The sequence below is a fragment of the Aotus nancymaae genome, unplaced genomic scaffold (genome assembly GCF_030222135.1).
Source record: "Aotus nancymaae isolate 86718 unplaced genomic scaffold, 86718_ANA_hifiasm-v0.15.2.pri h1tg000088l, whole genome shotgun sequence".
Taxonomy (NCBI): domain Eukaryota; kingdom Metazoa; phylum Chordata; class Mammalia; order Primates; family Aotidae; genus Aotus; species Aotus nancymaae.
The window spans coordinates 17,907,401-17,933,179 of NW_026988503.1; the positions used below are offsets into that span (position 1 = coordinate 17,907,401).

Genomic DNA, 25,779 nt, shown 5'->3' on the forward strand with positions numbered 1-25,779 from the left:
TTTTTTTGTATTTTTAGTAGAGATGGGGTTTCACCATGTTGACCAGGATGGTCTCGATCTCTTGACCTTGTGATCCACCCGCCTCGGCCTCCCAAAGTGCTGGGATTATAGGCGTGAGCCACCGCGCCCGGCAAGACACAGCACTTAGAATCTATGATAATGAAATGAAAAAGACACAGCAGACCCAAGAATCCACTTTGTTTCAGAAGTGGAGCTGTAACTGAAGGCATTCTGGACTGTCTCAGTCGTATAAAACTGAAGATTGCCCTAACTTGCACTCCAGGTGGGTTCTGTAAAGAAATCTGCATCTTCACAGATGCTTCCCAGCTGAGTGGGGTTCCGAGAATTAGGCAATAAATGTTCACTGTACACTCTTGAGATCATTGCTTAAAAGGTTATCTCTCTGCCAAGTATTATTAAAAGGATCAGGTTACATCGTGATAGGCAAAAGCTGTGTTGTACAAAAGCTGTTTTGTAGGGCTCCCACAAATAGGAATGAAAGACCTTCTTATGAGGCTTTGGGAAACCTTCTAATCTAATAAAGCACATCCCATAAACAGTTAATCTCAGTTTGATTTTCTCTACAAATATCCTACAAAGGTACAAAAGGGGGGGAAATCTAGTGTATGTATTTCACTTTGAATCACTGAAAACCATTCACGTAGAAACAAGAAGTTCCTGAAACGTCATAGATTCAAGACGAAGTTCGTCTCTTTTTCAGTAGTTTCTTCAAACCAACATGGATGCCCAAGAGATGATTGGGAAACAAAGCAGACTTGAAATTAAGGGACTGTAAATCTTACTGTACCATTTTCTTTATGTCAGCTGACTCCATAAAACAGGAAAAAGACTTGTCATTTCTGGATGGAATGATTTTAAAACAAGAAATGAATACTAAGCCATGCCCCCCCGCAAAAAAACCTCGATAGCATCCTGTCACATTCCTATAGCCAAAGCATTTTAGATAAGCAGACAAAAGATGTTTTTCTAAAAACATGAACTGTCTGCTTCCTTATCATGAGTACCTCTTTTTCTATCATAGCCTTAGTGAAATTAACCAAGACAGGAAGGTTAACTTAATCTAAATGTCAGAGTCAATGTGGCACACACAACTCCCATCGTTGAGCTTCTGTTTAGTAGTCAGACTCAGGAACTAAATGCTACTGTAAAAAAAAAAAACAAAACAAAACAAAAAAAAAAACATGCTGAGCCCAAGAGGTCAAGCTCTAGTGAGCCGTGTTTGCACCACTACACTCCAGCCTAAGCAAGACTGAGACCCTGTCTCAAATGTAAAAATAAAAAATTAATAGCTAATACTTCCAAAATATTACTTTAAAAATAATTGGTGGCAAATTTCAAATTTGTTCATCTGGTCTATAAATGTGAATTCTTTATTACACGAGAGGAAGAGCAGAAGCTCTAGAGCCACAGACCCAGCTCCAAAATATGGTTCTACCCATTCCAGTGGTGTGATCACTCTTCCTCGATTTGCTTTTCTGTAAACTGGGGACAATAGTATTTGGCTTGCAAAGTTTTAAGTAGGAATTAGATGAAATAGAGGTTAGCTTAGCAAGATACTTAGTTTCAGTACAAGATAGGGATTTTTTTTTTTTTTTTTTTTTTTTTGCTTGGAGTGTGCATACCTAATAGATATATTTAAACATCTATGAAACCATCGTTATTTACCATGACGTCACATTATGGTAAAGCGGTAGAGTACAAATGAAAACGTGTGATTAAAATCAAATCCTACAAAGATTAACGTCCCTTTCAATAAAGAATGGCACATGTTTAACTAATGTATGCAATACCATTTTAGGGAGAATGGAGGGATGTTTCTGAATATAAGCAGTGGGGAAATACCTTGGTCCAACATAGATGCTCTCACCCAGGTTAGTCATTAGTAAATCAGGTTACACACTCCAGATATCCATGTTACAATGTCAGTGTGTATTTGGACTAAATACCCCTTGTCTTCATCCATTCGTGCTGCTATAACAAAATATTTTAGACTGAGTAATTTTTAAACAATACAGTTTTATTTCTCACAGTTCTGAGAGGTCCAAGATCAAGGCACCAGCAGATTCTGGTGAGGTCTATCTGCTTTAAAGGTGGTACCTTCTAGCTGTGTCCTCCTTCCATAGAAGAAGCAGGAAAACTACCCCACGCTTTTTTTTTGAGATGGAGTCTCACTTTGTTGCCCAGGCTGGAGTGCAGTGGTACGATCTCGGCTAACCACAACTTCCACCTCCCAGGTTCAAGCGATTCTCCTGCCTCAGCCTCCCCAGTCACTGGGACTACAGGCACGCACCACCAGGCCCAATAAATTTCTTGTATTTTTTGTAGAAACGGGTTTCACTGTATTAGCCAGGATGGTCTCGATCTGCTGACCTCATGATCTGCCCATCTCGGCCTCCCAAAGTACTGGGATTACAGGTGTTAAATCACCGTGCATGGCCCCCAGGTCTTTTTTATAAGGGCATTAATCCCGTTTAGAAAGCAAAACTCTCATGACCTAATCACCTACCAAACGCCCCCACCTCTTAGTATTATTAGCTTGGGTGTTAAAACATATGAATTTGGAGGAACATATAGATTTAGACCATAACACCACTAAATTTAACCTGTGACAGAAAAATCTTAATTTCTACATTTGAGTTTCTAATGTGTAGTCATATTATCAAAGACATTTAAAGTGCCAATGGCTCTGAATGCATTCATTAGCTTTAACATATCAGAAAAATAAAATAATGAATAATTATTGGAATATATGCATCATAAAGCAAAATTCTGCTTTAAATTAGGTCTTTCTGGCTATGACTTCTGTAAGTGAAGGGCATGATTCTCCAAATCACAAATGATTTTGTTACACATTTATGGTTTCATTGAATCCTCAGTCTATTATAAAAAGGGTCAGCAAATATTTCTGTAAAAGAGCAGATAGTAAATATTTTAGGTGTTGCAGATAATAAGTAAACAAATGAGTTTAACTGTGTTCCAATAAGACTTAGAAGCACTGAAATGTGACTTTCATTTTCCTGTGTTATGCAAAAATGTATGGATTTTTAAGAACCATCTACAAATGTAAATGCCATTTTTTGCTCACAGGACTTTCAAAAGAGATTTTTAAAAAGATTAAAATGCATAAAATTTAATTTTATAAAATTGGCCAGCTTTGGGAGGCCGAGGCGGGTGGATCACGAGGTCAAGAGATCGAGACCATCCTGGTCAACATGGTGAAACCCTCTCTACTAATACAAAAAAAAAAATTAGCTGGGCATGGTGGCGCATGCCTGTAATCCCAGCTACCCAGGAGGCTGAGGCAGGAGAATTGCCTGAACCCAGGAGGCAGAGGTTACGGTGAGCCGAGATCGCGCCATTGCACTCCAGCCTGGGTAACGAGAGCGAAACTCTGTCTCAAAAAAAAAAAATTGGCCAGGTGTGGTTCAGCACTTCCAGAGGCTGAGGCAGGAAGATCACTTGGGCCCAGGAGTTCAGGACCAGCCTGGGCAACATAGTGAGACGGCACCTCTGCAAAAACTATAAACTTAGCTTGACATGGTGGTGCATGTCTGTAGTCCCACAGATCTTTGGCAGGGTAAGTGAGAAGAATGGCTTGAGCCCAGACCACCTGAGGCTGCGGTGGGCCATAATTGCACCACTGCACTCCAGCCTGAGAAACAGCTGCAGGCCAGATTTGGTCCATGGACCATAGTTTGTCAACGTCTGCAGTATAACATCAATTTAAAAATGGTAGTTTTTCCTAGTCTTTGTAGGCTAATTCAAGATATGAGACAAAGAATCATCATCAACATCAAGGAATACAGTGCTTATGACATCCTTTATTCAATTCACATAGAAAAGCATGCAGTATTAATGTAAAACAGTATAATATTCATGTAAAATGTTCAGTGCACATCAAACAGCATACAAACCCATTTTTAAAGGCCTATATAGGCATACCAAATATGTTTAGAACAATACACTTTTTCAGAGCCTAAATTAAAAATTGTGCTTACCTCTTACCTATTCTCATCCCAACGCTCTTCACAGAAAAAAGTTTTGTACTACATAAAAGATATTCTATTAGCCAAACTGAAACCTCTTTTTCTTAAGTATGGAAAACATAGCAAAAATGCTACCATGCATACAGTTTCCACAAAGAACAGTAACATGCAAACAAGAAACATATTACTCAAAATAAAACTCCCCTGGAATGTAAGTGGATCAAGAACTTGGCGATGGGCTCTTTCAAACCTGTACATCTGGAGCAATGAAGCTATATTTTACATTCCTGTAAATCCAAGTTCTTCATGCCTTCTTTCCAAAGTATGCTCAATTTCTGATTTTACACACACAGACACAGACACACACATACACACACACACGAGAAAACATAAGCTAACATAAAACAAATGTTTTCATATAGAAAATGTATTCTTTCATACCAGCAGAACATTTTCACAAACTGGACAAAACACAATGCTAAAAAATGCAAACATAGACATAAAACCTAAAAAAAAGTAAATCGACAGTAGACTAACATTAGAGTGCTATTTCTCTGTCACGGTCCTGCAGAAAAATTAGGCCATCACTAAACATAAATAAAAAGGGACAGGTAAAATAATTTCCACCCTAGGAAAAGTTTTAAAGAAACTCAAGTTTCTTATTGAGCAGTGTATAGACAACACTAAAAGTTTTATTTAAGAAATCTTAGTTCTGAAGACAAGTGGGGTTTATCAACAGGCCACTATATCAAACAGTTAAATAACATTTTTTAAAAAACATTTTTTTAAATGTACACCCGAGATACATATCAAATTCAGGAAAAAAAAAAAAAACACAAAACACAAAAACAACCACCTTTCTAACTTCCCTGGTCACAAAGATCCCCAAATAAAAATGAAAAGACCAAAGTCTTTTCAAAATGAAAAGCATTCTGTGTACAGGTTAATCCACCTGACTTGATACTTAACTAAAGATTATTAATTCAAATTTGTATAGAACTTTTATGAGGATAAAATAACTTTAACAACTTTTCTCTCAGGATAGAACTACAAATGACACCTTTCTAATGAGTCAACTTTTAGTTGCTTTTGATGGGCTGGCATTGGAAAGGCTGCTCTGGATCTTTCTTTTTGTTGATTGATTCACATTTTTATTCCTCTTTTCAGGCACAAAGGAAGTAGACCAAGGAGACTGAAGGTGGTTATGAAGACTGTGCATCTCTGAGGACATCTTAAACAAAGATGACCCAAACCTTTGATCTTCAAATAGTCGATGTGAACTGCTTAACAAAATGCCTTGGGAAAACTCTGTCTGAAACAAACAGCTTGGGGGTTTGAGTTCATTAGTTCCTGGACTAGAACTAGAATGGAGTGAAAAATCATCATTCATTTCTTGGTCAGATGGAGAAAGGAGAAAAAAAGAAGTGGGTTTCCATTCATTTCCATTTTCTAACTGATCATCAGTTAGAGAAGCTTTGGAAAGGTTTAGCTTAGTTTTTTCTTCCAACTTATCGGGTTCCTCAAGAAATTCACTGCCTTGAGATGATTTTGATAACCCATCCAAATCCAGTGACTTAAAACCGTTATTACAAGGGCTCTTGCTATTGTCTGACTCTGACATCATTGAATCCAACTCAGAGATTTTGTCAAGGTAAGCAGCATCCATCGATGCTTCACTGGATGTTCTTGTTCGGTTCATTTCAAAAGAGCGAATAGAATTCAACCTCTTGGATATACATGAGGCTGATTTCTCATTCAGTTTTGAAGATATTTCTCCAACAGAATTTGCTATCGTGTTCGCCTCTGAACTTTCAAAATCTAAGCTTTGAGCAAAGCTTGTAGAACAACAGTCCCAAAATCCTGTTTTTGGGGAAGTAAAACATTCTGATTTCTTTTCATTTTCACTTCTACTTATATCATCTTCTGAAGAATCTTTATTAGAAACACTGGAAGAATCACAAAAGTCATCAAATACCAATTTTCTCAGATGGTTTGAGTGCTTTTTGGAACCTCCTGCTTGGACCACAGAGCTCTCTCTACTTTCTGGAGTACTGAGCTGAAGGCAACTAAGGGACAAAGGAGTACAAGGAGCTGGAAGATCATAAAGTTCTTCACCTTTGTAGGGTACACAATCACTTGGTTTATTCCCCCATTCTCTTTCCAAATAAGTATCCATACTTGTATCTGTCACATCTAACATTATTTCTACCTGTTTTTGGTATAGGTCTTTGTTCTTAGAACAGTTAAGTTCTGCTTTGCTGGTACTTTCCTGCCTGGCAGAATTGGTGTCACAGAGTCTGCTGCTGGAAGGCTTTGCTAGGCGAGAACTGGAGGTGGATGAGCCAGGCTGCTTTCTGGCACTATCGCCTTGATTCTTTGATGCCACATCCTCCTCACTGCCTTTGCTCCCCTTGCCATCTGCAGAAAGTGCTCTCTGGCAAATGGAATTCATAGCTTTCTTCTCTTCATTTGAATTTTTTAGCTGTGCAACTTGAGATTCTAGTTCCTCTATATACTTATCACTTCGTTCCAGGGCTTTCTTGAGGCGATTGGTTTCACGCTCATACTGTTCTACTTTGGACTGAAGAGCAGCAACTGCAAACCTTCCAAATCTACAAAGAATGAAAAGATAGTTAATCCTGTAAGTCAAGCTTTTTTTCTTTTCAAGGTTTGAGAGTGTAAACTGTCCCAGGCTATTCTAATTTCACATAACAGTGACATTTCAGACCACTCAATGAGCAGGGCAAATGCCAGATGCGTATTTTCAAAAAAAGGTTTTCCCACTTACGTAATAATAAACATATGACAATAACAGCAAAACCTAATGGGATATTTTTGTGGTTGAATCAGACTAGTGGTAGCAGAGAGGCAGAAACGCACTGATGATTTCCCCTCCAAGAGCTGGCTCTATCAATTCAGCTCATATATGCATGAAGAGTTATCCCCTAAAACAATGGCAAAGATTTATGATAACATTTGAACAGTGGTCTACATCTTGAAATATTTACATTCAATCATTTTCCTATCATACAGCAGTGTTTTACAATACATTTCTTATACAATGTCACCTTGTCAAACATAAAATGCCAATTTGAAATTCAGAAATCTTAGCAGTCCCAGGAGGGGTGATTTTAAATACTTATTTGGGCCCTTTCAATTACAGCCACCCTTGATCTGAAGCTTTTCTGTGGCTTTTCAGAGCACAGGCCTTTAATTCATGTCAGCACTACTTATTTTTGGCATTTTACAACTGTGTGGGACATCAATCTCATTTCTTTCAACTTTGAAATACGAAGTCAGTGCTTGTGATTCCAATATACTAGGCAAAAAAAAAAATTGTACATTTTCTGAAAGAGAACATGTTGGAGAGTGACTGAAAAAGAATTCCTTTATTCATAAAAATCTACTCCTTTTACCTGGGATTATCTTGCCTTTATTTCCATCAAGAATGTGTGCTGGGTTAAGCTCAGGAAACAATTTTTGAGTACCTAGTGTAGGTTAGGTGGTATTTTGGGGGCTGAAAACACAAAGATAAAAAGACTGTCCAGCTCCACGGGACATAAAATATCTACCTTAAATTCAATCACATCACTAAAAAAATTCTATCTTTCAGGAAACTTCTTATGAGTCAATAAACAACATAAGCCTTTTTATAATCCCATGAAAGACCTTATCTCCTCCAAAATTATTTTCAAAAGCCTATTCTTACATCTTTTTGATGATTTATGTATTGCCCCATTTCTAAGAATTTAGGGATTGTCTGTCTAAGAATTTAGGGAGGAAGATATGAGAAGATGATTTTTAAAATTATTTTTATCTTTGGGCTTATCTTTTTCTTCCTTTTTTCCCCCTAATTTAAAAAATAATTACAGTTAAGAACATAATCTAGTATTAAAAAAATAAAAACTACCAAAAAAGCAGAAGCCAATAGCAATTGCCCCTCTTAGAATCAACCACAACATGTTTTAGACTCCCACTTAATGCCCATTACCTCCCAAACCACTAGCCTAATTCACTCCCCATCCCAACCCCTACATAATCCCTGCACTCTTGTCACTGAAGGAAAAGGCAGAGGCAAAGGCAAATATAGAATCATAAAATCTCAAGATTAGAAAGGGCTTTAAAAGACATGATTGCTGAATATTGATCTACTCGCTGCAATTAACTGAACCCCTAGAGAGAGCACACTCCCTTCAACTTCTAAAAAAACAAAGAAAAAACCACAGGTATAACAAAAACAAAAGCAACTATAATAACAAGCCTCCCGTTTTAAAGAAAAAGTTTACTCTGTATTTGGTTAAATGAACTATGGGAGTTTTTCTTCTTTGTTAAAAATGTTTTGGCTTATAAATGTAGTACTTCACAGAGTTGTAGTTCCTTAAGAGAACTTTTCAAAAGTGGACAAAGACCTTTCAGTCCATTAAGTAAAAATGTCTGAGAGTTCTTGATTGTAACTACTCTGTCATAATCAAATAACCCACGTGTTTTTAAATGGAAAAAGTGTGTAGCATGTTTATTTAATGCAAATAAGCAAAGTGACAGCCTTACATTTGCTTACCAAGATAATTTTCTCAAGCGAAATTTTTATAATAAAGGTATCTCCTCAGATAAAAACAAATCAAATGACTTAAAATCAAATAATGCTACTAAATAGTAAGTCAGTTGCTACCAAAGGACATCTTTGGGAACTCAGAGGCTTATACACAGAAAAACTAATAAAAAATAAAGAATGCTTCCCAAAATATTAGCAACTCCTTGTTCCAGGGCTTTAGCTCGGAATTTCAAATACAATATCATCTTAAGACATTGTATTTGCCTCTATATTGTTTTTTTAGAAATCATGTTTTTAAAAGATGTAACATATGGTTTGAAGTCAGTGAGAGCCATAAACATAATGTTTGTGTTATTTCAGAGAAAAATAACAAAGGCCAGCAGCAGATCACATATGAGAGGAACAAGCAAGGAGAAGTCACTGATGGGAGTTAGGCTGTTTTCTAAAAGGCCACTGCCCCCAATTTCCCTAAGTTTCATTTCAATACTCTATAAATCTATAATACTTTCAGTGATCAGACCATTCTCCCAGGGTAGTAAGGGACCTGTGCTGGTGGGCAGACTGACAGAAATGTATACTAAAAGCTATGCAACTAATCAATTAATCAATTCATGTAATTTGTTTGCTTTCTTTCTCCCATGTTAGAATAGAAGCTCAAGGAGAGCAGGGAGCTGTCTTATATTCACTGTAAGATTCCTAGAACAATTGATAGTATACAGCACTTGCCTGCTGTATATTTCCTGAATAAAAGTCATTCTCTTACTTTAAGATACATTAGTGCCTCACATTAAGACAGGGTTAACACTGCAGGATAAGCTAAAGGTCCTTGGCCTTCTTTTACATGTTAAGTATTATGACAGTCACTGTGTTACTAAACTACACGTTTACTTTACTGCATTTGACTGGTTCTTTTTTTCACTGACACCCAGGAAAGCAACAGAGACTGACATATATACAGTATAGCTTTTTTGCTACAGGCTGGGCATTCTATACTGCTCCACCCAAAAAGACTTCACCTTAGTAAGACTGCAAATCACGAGATTTTCAGTTTATCCAAGATAACTATATTAAAATTGGCAAAGGGCAATTTATCTTATTATACAGAAATAACAAGTATCTGATGCTATACTTCCATAGAAGACAAGGAGGGTAAGAGTTTATTTATCTTTGGGTTTTAATACTTTCTTATTCATACTAATTCCAGATATTTCAAGTATATAATATTAAATGAAGCAATGCCAAGGCAAGCCGGAGGGATTTCTAATATCATTTACCATACTTCCTTTTCCTGAGCAAATTTCAAAATGGAGTATTTTTTATAAACATTCCATTAGAGACCAAAAGGCTTTGATTTTCAAAGTAGCAGTGATGGCCAAGGGCTTCATTATGCCAGAGAAAACACTAGAGCAGTTTGGGAGCTACAACTGATATCAGAAGTGTATTCTGCCAGAATCTAACAGAAGCTTAAAGGATTTTTTTTTCAGCTTGCAATATTAACTGATACATACATTCTGGATGAGAGAAAAGGATGAGAGTTCCCCTTGTCCAAATGGCTAAAGGAGACAAGATCATTTCTGTCCCTAGAAGAGAAATGGAAGTCCTATTGGTATGACCTTTGAGGTAGTATAACTAAATAAAGAGCATCTCTAATAACAGAAAGTTCTTAAGACCATATTTTCTCATAGTCTATCACACAGAAAAACAGGATGTGTTTGAAGGGGGTTTGAAGAAAACAAATATGGTAAAAGAATACCACACCTGAGTACTAAAAAACTAGTAAGTGCTAGTGCTACGCTACTATTAACTAGTTATGAACCTTGCGTAATTCACTTTGCCTTTCTTGTTCTCAATGGCAATTCCAACAAAATAGGTAAATGTAGCAAGCCTAGTGGGTGGGCAAGACTGCCAAAATTCAGAAATGCCTTCTTTAGGAACAAGGGGGCCACTGGGGAAGTCAGTTCAGTTGCCTCCTCTTCAAACTTTGACTTTATATCTTTTCCTTATTTGGTAGCTGAGGTAATAATGAAAACAAAGTGAAAGCAATCTTTGGACCTGGACCAGCTTTTGTGGTCTGGCCTATCTGATAGGTTTTCAGTATTGATATCCTTGCTTTATATAGTTTGAATATGCACACATTTCAGTTACCATGGTTTAGTTAAATAATACCAGTCACCCAAAAACATGGTTCAAATTTTAGTTACCACACCATATTAATGAGTAACTGCATAAAGTAAAACCTTCACTTCTAGCTTTTCAGTTCACAAAATGCTATATAAATAATAGACATGCTTCATGATCAGTGACCCATCAAGTCACTTCTTTCAAGGTCAGTCAGTGATTAGTCACTGCATCTACCTGTTTTACAGTTAACACACAGATAGCAAAGTATGTAGTTGGGCTGCCTCCTTGTCTCCTAGTAAAAAACCCACATGACGTTTCACAAAAACAGATAATAAAAAGAGCTGATCAACAAAGATGAAGGTGTAGCAAAGAAATAAACAATAATAACATTGGAAGTGAAATTGGAATCAAATGTAAATGTAGTTTTGGAAGAAATCAGCGACCGTGGGACTATGACAACAATGTCAGTCTATTCAAGAGATTCTAGATATGCCAGAAGTACTTTGTAGAGGCAAACTTACTAATCTGGATGAGAAAAAATTTGTAGTGAAAAGCATGAAGATGTCGAGAGAAAATGACGGGCTAACAAAACACTTCACACTAAAGCAATGTGGAGCTCTTTCACAACATTGAGAGCAAAGGATAAAATGTTGGAAGTTGATGCAAACTTAGAAGTGTGAAAATTCATCAAGGTATCAGAAATGATGCTAGCTTCCTATCATAAATTATATCAGAAGGGAAGCACTATTCAAATTATTCTCCAGAAGTTTTTCGCAAAACAACCCACTAATTCTCAATGTTTCTCATGTTTCAAGTTGTACTACATATATAATAATGTACTAAGTAGTAGTTTTACTGTTTTTGCCTGTCCATATACATATATAATCAACATTAGGAGTTAAATATTTTGATCAAAATTTCTAAAGGTCATAGAACAATTGTGATTTTTCTCATTAATTACTAAGATTGCTTTGGGCCATGGCTTATGCCTGTAATCCCAATGCTTCGGGAGGTGAGGTGGGAGGATGGCTTGAGTGCAGGAGTTCAAGACCAGTCTGGGCAACATAACGAGATCATGTCTCTACAAAAAAACAAAAATTAGGCACAGAAACATGTGCCTGTCATCCCAGCTACTCAGGAGGCTGAAACTTGAGGACTGCTTGAGCCTGGGAGATCAAGGTTGCAGTGGGTATCATAAAGTAATGGTTGATATGGGAGAAAACCAAATAAATGTATGTGAGTCTCAAATACTTTTCCTTAAAGAACTGTCACTTAATCTGAGAAAGAATGATCCATATTGTGGAGTTGCCTGTCTACACAGCTGTAGTAGCTTCTCATTTCCTGAATTTCAGAAATATTAGGAAAGTATCTTTTTTATTTTAAACACAGAGAAAGGTCAGGTTTTAGAGAAAAGAGCCTCCCATTAGCCCTTTCCTTTCTTAATTATATCTCGCAAAGCATAATCTACCAGTTTCAGATTCTCTGAGTTTCCTAACTCCTCTTTTGATTACACTTAATAACTGAGTAGCTTTAACAGAAGATCATTAGAAATCTGAATTTTGACAGAATTGGGAAGAAAACTGAAAGGTCCTGGTACCGGTATCTATCTCGTGTATATGTGCAGAGTTGGTGAGTGGGATACATTTTAGGAAAAGCGCACAGGGAGGACCAGGGCTGTAGGAAACTCAAAACTGTATTTGGTGGTGGGGGAAAAGGTTCAAAGTGTCTGGCATCCCTTTTCTCTCACCTGCTTCCTATGTGTCATTTGTGCATTGCCCATCATTGTATATGCCTTGAGAGGGTAGAGGGGAATCATTCTGTCTTTAAACTACTGGGGAAGCTTTGGGAAGCAACACATACATTTATACTGTGGTTGAACTGTACAATTTGCCATTGTTTCCTCAAGAGAGGTTTCTTTCTTTTTTTCTTTTTTTTTTTTTTTTTTGAGACAGGGTCTTACTCTGTTGCCCAGGCTGGAGTATAGTGGTGCCATCTTGGCTTACTGCAACCTCCGCCTCTGGGGTTCAAGCAATTCTCCTGCCTCAGCCTCCCAAGTAGCTGGGATTACAGGCACTTGCCACCACACCTGGCTAATTTTTGTATTTCTTAATAGAGACGGGTTTCGCCATTTTGGTCAGGCTGGTCTTGAACTTCTAACCTTGTGATCGTGATCCGCCCGCCTCAGCCTCCCAAAGTGCTGGGATTACAGGCTTGAGCCAACGCGCCCTGCCTTTGTTTTTTTAATTTATTTTTAATTTATTTTTGAGACAGAGTTTCACTCTTGTTTCCCAGACTGGAGTGCAATGGCACAATCTCAGCTCACCACAACCTCCGCCTCCCAGGTTCAAGTGATTCTCTTGCCTCAGCTTCCCGAGTAGCTGGGATTACAGGCATGTGCCACCACTCCTGGCTAATTTTGTATTTTCAATAGAGACGGGATATCTTGATGTTGGTCAGGCTGGTCTCAAACTTCCTACCTGAGGTGATCTGCCCGCCTTGGCCTCCCAAAGTGCTGGAATTACAGGCGTGAGCCACTGCACCTGGACTGAGTTTTCTCTTTTTAAAATTAAACTCTCAGTTACAAAAACGCTACATTCCTAGAAATTTGTTAATTATAAAAGCACTATCTATGGCCAACCCTAGATACACATGTTGGTTCCACAAAAATGCTAAATGAGGTATACTGAAAGAGAACATTAAAAAGAAAGAAAAAAGAAAAGAAAGGAAAGTGAACTTTTGGCTGGAATTTACCAAAAGTAAGTGTAACAAAAACATCTTTAATACTATAATAGTACAATTACAACTGACTACTATTGACAACGATGACAAAAAGAAAAGCAGCTGCCACAATTCATTAAATGTTTACCTGATATCAAGCACAGCACTATATACCCATTTAATCCTCATGTCAACTTTATGAAGCAAGATCCATTATTCTTATCTTAAAAATGAGAAATGAGAAGTTTAAAAAGGGTGTAGTGGCAGGAATAGGATTTGAATCCAAGTCTTTCTGACCACATACACCATGTTTGAAACCATATTAAATACTTGAACATAAGGTCCCTTCTTAAATAATATCAGCACCTATTTACATTTCATATCAAAATATAGACTAGATTTTTGCTGGGCACAAAGTGTGTATACACAGTCTATGAACCAGCATTCTTGTGCTATTTATTGGTACATACATTTGCTAATAGAAACACAGAGCAGAAATACAAAAATTGTAGGAAGACATACCATATGTATGCAAAAATTCAGTGAACATTTATCAAACAACCACCATACTTTAGGAATAAGTCCAATAATATTTTGAAATTTTAAAAGATCATTTATTAATGTGGCCTTGCATGGAAGTACAGCATTGACAGACCACCCTGATAAATGTCAACCCAAATATTTAACCAGAGATATAAAGACTAAGTTTGAAACAGAGCTGAAAACACAATGCTTAAATGTGCTATATACAGAAAGTGTATATGATCAACTTGTCTAGCTCATGCACAATTGGTGGGTATCTTCAACTAATCTTAGGGTCTAAACATCACATAGGTTCTTTATCTCAGGGTATAATTAATTAAAAAAATACAAGCTATGTTATGTTGCATCTTTTATCACAAAACAGAAAGTGTTCCAATATTTGCAAGAATAAAAAAGCCAGTATTTCCCCTTAAACACAACCTTGATAAAGACGGGAATAAGACAAAGAATTAGGCCCTTGCAGTAATTCCCTATCCCTCCATCTTCTAAAAGTACCATTTAAAAATCAAGGTAGAGTTTGCTTTGCAAGTTTTCAGATGAAGAGCAGGGTTAATAACTAATAGCTCATATTATTAACACTATTTTATTTTATTTATTTATTTTTGATCAGGGTCTCATCCTGTCACCCAGACTTAAAGGACTGGCATACAGTGACATGATCACAGTTCACTGCAGAACAAAATTTTAAAGGAAATCCTTTGTGTGTTTATTTTATTAAACCAACTATGCATTTGTAGTGAAAAACTGTGGTGTTGAAAATTCTAGCTAAGATGCCTAGAAATTATTAATAAAAATGACCTGAGTGTTGAGCAGCATATGTGAACTGAAGAGGAATAGCCCCTTTTGTGGTAAGCCTCTAATAAGGGCTAAACCACATGGTATTGGGTCAGTAGGTGCATAAGGAGAAATACAGAACTAAACTGTGTCCCATGCTGGCCAATTTCACCCTACCTGCTTCTATGGCAATTGGGACTTGGTCTCTGTTCTCCTGTCTGGAAACTGCAACTAGTTAGTTGCATTTCCAAGTCTTCTTTTCCTTCTCTCCATTTCCAAGGCTTCTTTTCCTTCTCTCTGGGCAGCACACTGGGCAAAGTTGCTCAAAACAGGTTGCCTAACTCTAAGTACTACTTTCTCTGCATTGCTTGTGAAGACAGACTACTCTTTTTACTGTAGAATAAATTCCATTCTATTTGACAAATATATTTCATTTTGATTTCATGCAGAAATGCCCTCATTTTCTCCCCCAGACCCCCTCAGCCAACAAAGACCAGCCTTGAAACTTGCATATTAACAGGGATTCTAATCTGTCACAGAAAGGAGAGAACATTAAGACACACTATTTCATACCTTTTTCTATTTCTAAGAGAAATAAAGGACTTACATATTTTCCCAAAATAAAATAACCTTAACAACAACAACAAAATCTCAATACTGTAAAAGAGTCCAACTACTGTTGAGCGATAAAAAAAAAAAAAATACTTAAAAATCTCTGGATTAGTATCTACCTGTCTATACATTTTTCGCCTTAACTAAATTCTCTCTTATTCTCTCTTAGCATGAAACAAAATCTGAAAGAAAATGAAACAAAACAAAAAACTGATCTAGATACCCTGTAATTATTATTCAGATGACAGTTACTGAGGACTAATGTGTGCTCAGGGGCTATGAAGAAGGAAAACAAAGGAATAGAAGTGATCATTCCTCTTCTCAAACAGTTCATAATCTCTCTGACAACCTTATTGTTTAGTCATTAGCATACACTGCTGCCTCCCAAAGTACCTTATCAATACAATAAAGACAAGCTGACAGAAAACTGCAGTACCTGTCTATCACCAATTAGCTGAATATCCAGAGAAGGGTCCCTCAGGCAGCCAAGGGGCCATAGCACAACTGGCTGTCACAGTCTGGCCCCAGGGTATCATCAGGCTCCCCTGACAGTCTACAAGTTCCCCTTCCGGGAAAACCAAAGGGCATAGCAGAATCAGTCATTGGATCAGGCTAGGGTCAAATACTAAGAATCACCACATTTGTCAGAGAAGAATCATGAGAAACAAAAAAGGCCAGAATAGGTCAAGAAGGGACAACAGCAAGAGCCAGCCAGACCAGCGTTGTTGATAAGGAAGCAGAAGGTTACAGCACTACTAACATCTTGAGACATAGTTTAGAAAGAGCAGACCTGTGAACTGGAACTGGGGCACAGATTAGAGTCAGCATGGAGGTAGGTAAAGGAAGGAAAATCTGGTCCAAGTAAATAGATGCAGACAAGAATCTCAAGACTGTAGCCAGGCAAGCCCCTACTATCACCTCCTCTGCTTCTCTAACTCCAAATCTCCGGTATAACTTAAAGAGAAACTTCAGGAAATCCTTTACTCGAATTTGGAGAAAGTTCCAGGAGTCTCTGATTTCCTGCTTTCTTATATCCTTTGTACTTTAAGCTTCAAGTACAATATTGGAGTATAAGGACTCCTTCCTTCTGTAAGACCCCATAAAAGGAAGATACACACACATGTATACATATTTTGTACAGATAAACAAATGTGCATTTAAAAAATATGTCTTGGTGCCAAGGAGCTGCCAGATTAACTGGGTACAATAGTCATGGAACTGATCAATATAAAACATGATCATTAAAACCACAGAATAGAAGAGTAATCAAAAGAACAAAAAGAAAGTGCTACTTCTGTCTGAGAAAATTATGGAGGGCCTCACACATAAAGCAACAACCAGGCTAGATCTCAAAGGACAAACAGTGATTAACCAGGAAGAGTAAAAACAAGAGGGGCTAATGTGGACAACCAGGGAAGACACAATATGATCAATGTGGGCCCAATGAGAAGTTCAGCATAGCCAGAGCAGGGCACAGAAGAGAGGGGCTAGAAAAGAGGCAAGGAGATTAAACCAAAGTCAAATAGTAAAGACCCTTTTATACTAGACTAAGAACACTGGGATTTAATATACAGACTATGAAGAATCACCAAAGGTTATTAAAGGAGATCATCAAATTTATATTTCAGAATTCAGGAAACAATAAAGCATGCTTGAGAGCTCAGCATAGAAAAGAAAGGTAAGCAGTAGGAAGGTTGTTAAAACAGGCTAAGCAAGAAATAATATGGATCTAGGATAGTGAAAATGAGAAGATGGATTATAGAGGCATTTAAAAAAGGTCGGCTAAAGAGAACATATGAAAAAACACCAGGTGTGATATGAGAAGGGGTGGAGAAGCAAAGAAGAGTGAGGTTTTAATCTCAGGCAACTAGATAAGTACTAAAGTCATTAAGAGGGACAGAAACAAAAGGAGAGGATAAATACTCTTTTGCATGGGATGGGGGATTATGGATACGATTTTTTAGATATACACATTCCCCCATCCCACCTCTCCCCATCCCACCTATATCCCTTTTTTTAAATTTCTTCTAAAAAAAAAAAAAAAGAAAGAAATACATGTGCAGAACATGCAGGTTTGTTACATAGGTATATGTGTGTCATGGTGGTTTGCTGAACCTATGGACCCATCCTCTAAGTTCCCTCCCCTCACCAGGCCACCCTCAACAGGCCCTGGTGTGTGCTATTCCCCTCTCTGTGTCCATGTGTTCTCAATGTTCAATTCCCACTTATGAGTGAGAACATGTGATGTTTAGTTTTCTGTTCCTGTGCTAATTTGCTGAAGATAATGACTTCTAGTTTCATCCATGTCCCTGCAAAGGACATGAACTCATCCTTTTTTATGGCTGCATAGCATTCTATGGTGTATATGTACCACATTATCTTTATCCACAGTCTATCAGTGATGATCATTTGGGTTGGTTCCATGTCTTTGCTATTTTAAATAGTGCTGCAATAAACATATATGAGCATGTGTCTTTATAGTGGAATGATTTATATTCCTTTGTCTACTCATTCTTTATACAACATATTGTGTCAAGGTAATAGATTTCCTTTAATTCTCACAATAACACACCCACATTTTATGTAAAAAAAATAACTTCAAGATATTAATTTATCCAATGTTATTTACTAATTTATTCATTTAATTATTCAAAAATATTTATCAGGTATCTTCGGGGCTTTGGAAATGAAGGGGATAGGCAGCAAGGAGCTTAGAGTTTAAAATGGAGCTTAGAGTTTAGAATGGAGGAGACAGAATGCAAATAGATCAAGCAATTAAGTGAACAAGATAATTTCAGACAGTGATAAAGGCTATGAAGACAATACTATAATATTAATTGCTAACTATGAACTCTGTTGTAAGTGTATTTTAAGTTTTATTTCATTTAACTCTTACTACTACTTATAGGATAGGTAGTACTATTAACCCCATTGCACAGAAGACAAAAACTGAGATACAAAAAGGTTAAATACCTTTGTCTAAATCACAGAGCTAGTAAGAAAGACAAGACAAATGTTTGGTCATATGGAGTCTGGCTCCAAGGTTTGTGCTCATATTTTACCAAACCATGCCCTACTATTTTACCAAATCACGATTTTATTATTATGATCTTCTAATAAGGAAGTAGAAGGTGATGAGTGAAAGGGTAGCTTTAGATTGAATGATCAGAAAAGGCTTCTCTGCATCTGAGAATTGAAGGAGACAGCCATGTAAAGATCTGCAAGGAGAATATTCTAAGCAAAGGAAATATACCCAGCATGTGTTAGAAATAAAGTCCAGTAGAACTGGAGTAGGATGAGCTGGAGGAGTTAAGAATGAGATTAAGAAGAGGTGGCAGACGTAGACTAGCCAATGAAGAGTCTGGATTTTATTTTAGGAAAACACTGAATAGTTTTAGGCAGGAGATTTAAATAATTTGATATGTACTTTATTAAAAGACACTTTTGAGTATGGTGAAAAATGAATTGGGTAGGGAAAGGAGGGATAAAATGGAAGAAGGAAAATTTGAATCCAGGAAGTCTGATTCCAGAGTTAAGCTCTTAACCACCATGCTCTGTGGTTAATTTAAGGTACAGAATCTCTGGCAAAGGTACAAAAAAGATAGATGAAAACATAAACCTAGTTCAGGAGAGAAGTTGAGGTCAAATATTTTGATTTTGTTTTGTAATCTCTGACAAACAGGCAATTACTAAAGCGATAAGATAACTAATTTTAAATTTGATTTCTGATGGCTCAAGAAATACAAATACAGCAAAAAAGGAAGCACACCCAGGTCATAAAGTCTATTCTTTCCTCTTCAGAACACTTCTTGTCATATATTAGTAATAGGAAATATTACTGCCCAGAGTATCTAGAGCCCTTATCCTTCTCCAAAAGGAGCTGAGGCACAGGTAAGACTTGTCTATAACGACAAGGATTGGGGATGTTGCCGTGCAGTAAAATGAGCTGCACTCAGGGAGACATTATCAAACCCATAGACCTCACTAAAGCCACAATGACAGAACACATAACACTCCTGCATACATATTTATAGAAAGAAAAGCCATTAATTTGATTATAACCAAGTTTGATATAAATGGCCTAATAGTACTCCCGTACTATTAAGGTAAGTTAGTAGCTGAGGACAAAAATAGTTGCTCTGCTAAAGCCTCATAATAGTTGGTGACATAGCATGATCCCTGCCTCAAGTGGCTAGAGAAAAAAAAAAAAGTGGCACAACTGAACAGAGATATGGAGAGAGGGCAGGGAACTTTCAAATGCTTTACAAGTCAATTCTTCACATCTCTTAAACTTAAAAAATCACTAAGGAACTTCTAACTCTACCAAGCACAAATACATCCACGTTGCTTTGTACAGTTTAAGAGCAGTAACTGAAGTCAAGGGAATTTAGGAATATGAGAAATCCAGTACTAAGTGTTCCCTTCACCATCTTCCCTTTCTTGAAGTTTCTTCCCATGTGGAGGTGTGACACACTTCACATTCCCCACTGAATATTCAGACTGAAACAGGCCTTTCTGCTTAGAGTAGAAAGTGGTGGATGTAGTGGAGTCATGCTACCAAGCTGTAAAAGTAGAGTGATGATGGTCACAATAGAAACATGTAAAAATTACATGGACTTTTGCTCTAATGAATTTGAGAAGGAAGCCACTGTGCTTACTAAGTAGTACCACGATATGTGGCTACTTTACTGGAGAAAAAGACTGGGGCTGAAGGGACCACTTAGTACCCCTAACAGCACATGGGGTTTTCTCTCACTCAGAATGCCTTTCTCCTCCTGGTAATCTCCATCCTTCAAAGCTGGGTTAAATCCTTTTTGATAAAGACTTTCCTTATCCCTGCAACCCAACTGCCATTCCTCTGAACCCATACTGCTGTGCTGTCTGTTATTTGGCTCACTGTTTAGCATTTAATTGTTTCATGTATTTTCATGTCATGCCTTCATTCACTATGACTTTTCTGGAAGCCAGGACCATATTTTGCTCTTTTTCCCCACTTTACTATAAAAAATTTAAAACATTCACAGAAGTAGGGAGAACAGCATAATAAACTCCCATTTACTCATCATGCACATTCAACAATTATCAAGATTTTTGTCTTATTTCCTTTGTATGTATATCCTTTTTTGTCTTTTGCTAAAGTATTCTACAGTTCATGTTTTAGGATGCATTTCCAAAAGAAAATATGGTTCCATAGACTAAATGTTTATGTTCCCCATAAACTCTTATGTTGAAACCTAGTCCCTAATGTGATGGTATTTAGAGGCAGGGCCTTTAGGAGGTGATGGTATAATATTTAAAGGTAAGGGCTTCTGGGGCCTATAGGTCAAAAGGTTCAAGCCCTCATAAGTGGGATTAATGCCCTTTAAAAGATGTCTCAGAAAGCTCCTTTGTCCTTTCTGCCATGTGAAGACACAGCAAAAAGACTCAGCTGTCCATGAACCAGGAAGTGGGCCTTACCAGACCAGCTGACACCTTGAGCTTAGACTTCTGAGCCTCCAGAACTGTGAGAAATAAATTTATTTTCTTTTAATAAAATACCAATCAGCTTATGGTATTTTGTTATAGCAGCCCAAAAGGGACTAATATAAATAGGTATTGTCTTAAGTAACCATGATACCTAAACAAAATTAAGAGTAATTCCTTGGTATCATTTCATTTAATACTTTCTTCATGTTCAAATTTACCCAGCTGCCTCAAAAATGTCTTTCAACAATCAGCTGGTTACTAATCAGTATCCTAACAAGTCCACATTGCATTTGGTTATTATGTTTCTTAGTTCTCTTTTATTGAAAAGCAGCACCCTCCCTCAATGACTTAATGCAGAAACCTAGTCATTTTTCCTATTGTGTATCCCACATTCTGGATTTGTCTGTATGTTTTCTCAGTCATAGGAGTTATGCTTTTTCATTCATTTACACAACAAATATATATTAGGAGCAGCATAGGAGCGAGAATCTTATAAAATGAAGTGGTTGCAATAGCATACTATAGTACTGGCTCAAACAGAACAAAGTCATAAAACAATTACACAAAATATTAATTATTAGCAGTTGTGATGTGCTAAGGGAAAGTACAGGTAATAAGAAATTATAGCAAGGGAACCCAACCTCCGTTAGGGGTCAGGGAGAGTATTTATTTTGTTCAAAGCATCTAGCACAATGTTAAGTAAGAAAAAAAAATCATTATTTCTGGGTTGGCAAGTAAGTCTTCTTCACATATTGCTTTTGTAAACTTAAAGGTAGATCACCACCCCTTGGGCTCCGAAGAACAAATCTGAATCTCTCAGGAGTCCACGTTAGGGGAAACTGAAGGGGCAAACAGGTGGTTTCCTCTAGGTGAAATAAATAATTTAGAAGCATAAGAAGAATTCAGGAAGTGGCCACAGAGATAGAGTTAAAAAAAAAAAAAAAAAAGACTGCATTTTCTGGACCATGAGTATGGATATGAGGACAATGAATTTTTGGCAAGGAACAGAACATGCTTAGTAGGCTATCTGCCACATTGCTCAAGAGGGCTTTTAAGTTGAAAATGAAGAAGGCAAAACATCCAGGTACACTATAGCAGAGAAGACAAATGATAACCAACACTTTCATTTTAAAAGATTATAGCACCAATTTTTAAAAGATTGTAAAATATATTACTTTTTATACCATACAATGTTCTTGAAATCAATGTAAATGTTTGAGTCTCCTTTGTTAGCATCAAATTTTAGGCAAGTTTTTGGGAACTAGCATGATATCTTTTGGAGCATTTTAGAAAGAAATACATTCTGTGATGGACTGAGCCATGTCCTAACCCTTCCCTCCAAATTCTATGTTGAAGCCCTGACCCCTAATGTAACTGTATTTGGAGATAACATCTTTAGGAGGCAATTAAGGCTAAATTATCTTATCTGGCTCATTTTGTTATGACAATCTGAGCTAATACACCTTCCTAAGATTTTTCCCTCTCTAGGGAGGGAAAAATCTTAGGAAGGTGTATTAAAGCTCTCTCTTCTGTATGATTTGTAGAATATGTTTGCTCAACTTGCAGGATACATTGAAGACTAAGACCAAGTGTATTAAAAAAGTATACCCTGACACCTAACCAAGTAAAAAAGAGAAAAACAATTAGTCAAGGCATTTCCTAAATCAAAGTAATAAAATGGAATGGGTGATTTTATTTGTGAACTCTTGAAATGTCTTATTCTTTTCCATACAAATAGGAGCTCTCCTCAGGTGAACCAGGTCTGGGTATTTTCAGCTGTGGTCAGCTTCTCTCTGAATCCCACTAGGGTTTGGTGATGCAGAGTAAACAAGGCTATAAATCAAATGCAATGCATTTAATACCTCGATGCATTGCAAATTGATCTGGAATACGGTTTTCAGCTCAAATCACTTTTCAAGTGAACTGTTCCCTTCCCCTAAAGGGAAGCAATGGAAGTTAAAGATGGAAAAATCCTCAAGTTATATTGGATTCAGATGTGCAGCTCCTTTTTCGAGAGTAGACAGAGGCCAAGTCTCCTGAGGTGAGATTCTTCAGTTCTTTATCCAGTTTGAGCCATGGATATTTAAAAACACACAGCCTTGTGGCTGGCATTAAATGTGAAATCTGGTGGGCAAGTTTTCAAGAAATAAGAGCTACAAACAAAATAGCTTTCGTTCCATTCAGCATGCTGTGGGAAATGGCTAATGGACAAGCATTACTATGACTAGCAAGGCACGCTGCCAATAAATGATAGGCGTAGAGATTCAAACCACTACATAACAGCAACACTTCCTAAGCTTATTTCACTAATTTGTCAAAGTAGGACATTATCTGATGTGAAAGAAAAACGGGGTTGGAGAGCACAGGGGAAGAAACTATTTAAACGTTAAACCTATGCTTCTTTCTCATTGGTTAGTTATCTCTGCCTCCAGTAATTATGGTTAGTTTCTGCCATTTCCTGATACCACATCTGGTTTTACCAAGGGCAACATTTCCTCCTTTTCAAATGACAAGCAGAGAGCTATTTCTGGTAGGATAAATTTCCATTGTTTGCTTATTCCTGCATTGTCTTTTTCCATTAGAAAGAAATGAAGTCCAGTGGTTGCAAGGGAAGAAAGTGTACAGTTCTCATATGCCATCCCTCAGAGAGGGTGCTAGACATTGGGGGCCATATTGTCTTCTCATTTGTCATCTTTTTTTTTCTAGAAAAGGAAGAACCTTAAGTGCTGTCTGTGATCTTTTCTCTATTTGCAACCCTTAAATCCCAACTGTTTCTTAAAATTTTAAACAAATTGTTAAGCAGTCCAATACTTGTATATTATTATCTTCTGGAATAGAATAGAAACTATTCCATAAGTGAAGAATAAATTCACTTATTTGTATAGTTTTAAATCTGTAAAAAAATTCAATGAACAATGTCCTAAATGCTATTTCAGACAGGCTTTTTAGTGTAATAGGTAACAGCACAGACTCTGGGGCTGGGCTATCTCAAGGTCAAATGCTATTTCTTTTGTTTGTTTGTTTGTTTTGAGACAGAGTCTCCCTCTGTCACCCAGGCTGGAGTGCAGTGGCGTGATCTCTGGCTCATTGCAACCTCTGCCTCCCAGGCTCAAGTGATTCTCCTGCCTCAGCCTCCTGAGTAGCCAAGATTACAGGCGCCTGCCACCAGGTCTGGCTAAATTTTGTATTTTTAGTAGACACAGGATTTCATCATGCTGCCCAGGATGGTCTCAAACTCCTGACCTCAGGCAATTTGCCCAACTCAGCCTCCCAAAGTGCTGGGATTACAGGCAATGAGCCACCACGCCTGGCCAGTCAAATGCTATTTCTAACACTTCCACTCATGCAGATTTAGATAAATTAATCTATTTATGCCTCCATTTTCTCATCTGAAAATAGAAAATAATAATAGTTCTTCATTACAGGTTGTTGTACCTTGCAAAGAGAAGGAACTATATGAACATTAACTATTTCTAAGACTATCTAAGAAAATGGCTAAAGGGCATTACCTTAATCTCACTATTATTTGTTAGTTCTATTAAACAGTTATACGTAAAACCAAATCAATGTTCACCTGTGTTAGGTCACATAAAACAATTATCTTATTCATCAGATAAGAAAAAAGGAAAGGCATAAAATTCTTTAAAATTAGCCTTCACCGAGACTAAAATTTTATCAATAACATGAAGTATAAACTTGACTTTTAGAACAAGACATTCTACCTAAATCTACATGATTAAATGAAGAGTCAAACAAAAAACAAACCCTCACATCAGCCTAGTCTAAAATACTGATATAATCTGAAACATTGCTCTGTGAGCAAAATACATACTTCTGAGGTGATCTGTTATCAACTTCAGCCTTCAGTCGTAAATTCTCCCTCACCAGGCCACCATTTTCCAATTTCAATTTTTTATTTGCCTAAAACAACAAGTTGAAAATAAGTAAGCACAAGCTAAAACAAAAGGGCCTTGTAAAAATTACATGAGCCATCTTTTTTCTTTCAGACTGATATCAGAAAACTGAATAGTAGAACATGGCCTTCAGAAACTTAAAATCACTACTGGGAATGACTTCTGAAACTGTGAATACGACCGAGCATTTTAAATCCATATTCCCCAAGCACTTTGCAGATCTCCTATCCAGGGAAATAAACGAAGCTATGTTAGTTAGCTTAGAGTCATTAAGGGACCATATTAATGGCAAATATGTGTGTTTTTTTTTTCTTTTTCACATAACTGAATACTCTAGGCAAGGTAACATTATACCACATTCCGTATCGGCAAATGAATGCTGAAGAGAATTCTTGAGCTATGAGATTAATTTCTGGGTTGCTGTTAAACATTTTTTTTTTCCTAGTGATAACAAAACTAATATGATTTAGCCACTTGATTTTTTCTTCAAAAGGGTTTTTCAATGTCCTGGTTTATAACAAGGGCCCTCAAAATTGGATCTATCTCTCTATCTATCTATCTATCTATCTACCTACCTACCTACCTACCTACCAACCTACCTATTTTTTTTTAGACAGTCTCATTCAGTCACCTAGGCTGGAGTGCAGGGGTATGATCTTGGCTCACTGCAACCTCCACCTCCTGTTCAGGTGATTCTACTGTCTCAGCCTCCTGAGTAGCTGGGACTACAGGCATGTGCCACCACACCTGGCTAATTTTTATATTTTTAGTAGAGACGGAGTTTTGCCATAGTGGCCAGGTTTGTCTTGATCTCCTGACCTCAAGTGATCCACCTGCCTTGGCCTCCCAAAGTGTTGGGATTACAGGTATGAGCCACTGTGCCCAGCATGGATCAATATTTTCTAATAAATTCCATGAAATTTTCCTTGATTAAGAAAAATAAATAAAACTTCCAAGTACAATTTTCTTTCTTGAATTATATAATACCTAAAAATTACCTAACAGGACACTAATTGCTAGAAAATCTAGAGGCTCAATATTGATTCTGGACATACTGAACACTAGTGTGCTC

At 37.1% G+C, this 25,779-nt stretch overlaps 1 protein-coding gene across 2 annotated transcripts in view; it reads right to left on the reverse strand.

Annotated features, from left to right (window-relative positions):
• Nucleotides 1-3,822: 3,822 nt before the first annotated feature.
• OBI1 (ORC ubiquitin ligase 1) overlaps nt 3,823-25,779 on the reverse strand; it is a 41,965-nt gene continuing 20,008 nt past the window's right edge. The window contains exons 5-7 of one of the 2 annotated variants that reach the window (XM_021675790.2): nt 24,626-24,714; nt 10,068-10,139; nt 3,823-6,619 (exon numbers count right to left, since the gene is read on the reverse strand). In XM_021675790.2, the coding sequence (XP_021531465.2) occupies nt 5,080-6,619; nt 10,068-10,139; nt 24,626-24,714 (1,701 nt within the window). In that variant the 3' untranslated portion in view covers nt 3,823-5,079. The remainder of the gene's footprint in view (nt 6,620-10,067; nt 10,140-24,625; nt 24,715-25,779) is intronic. The other variant, XM_064369105.1, reaches the window with a different exon arrangement.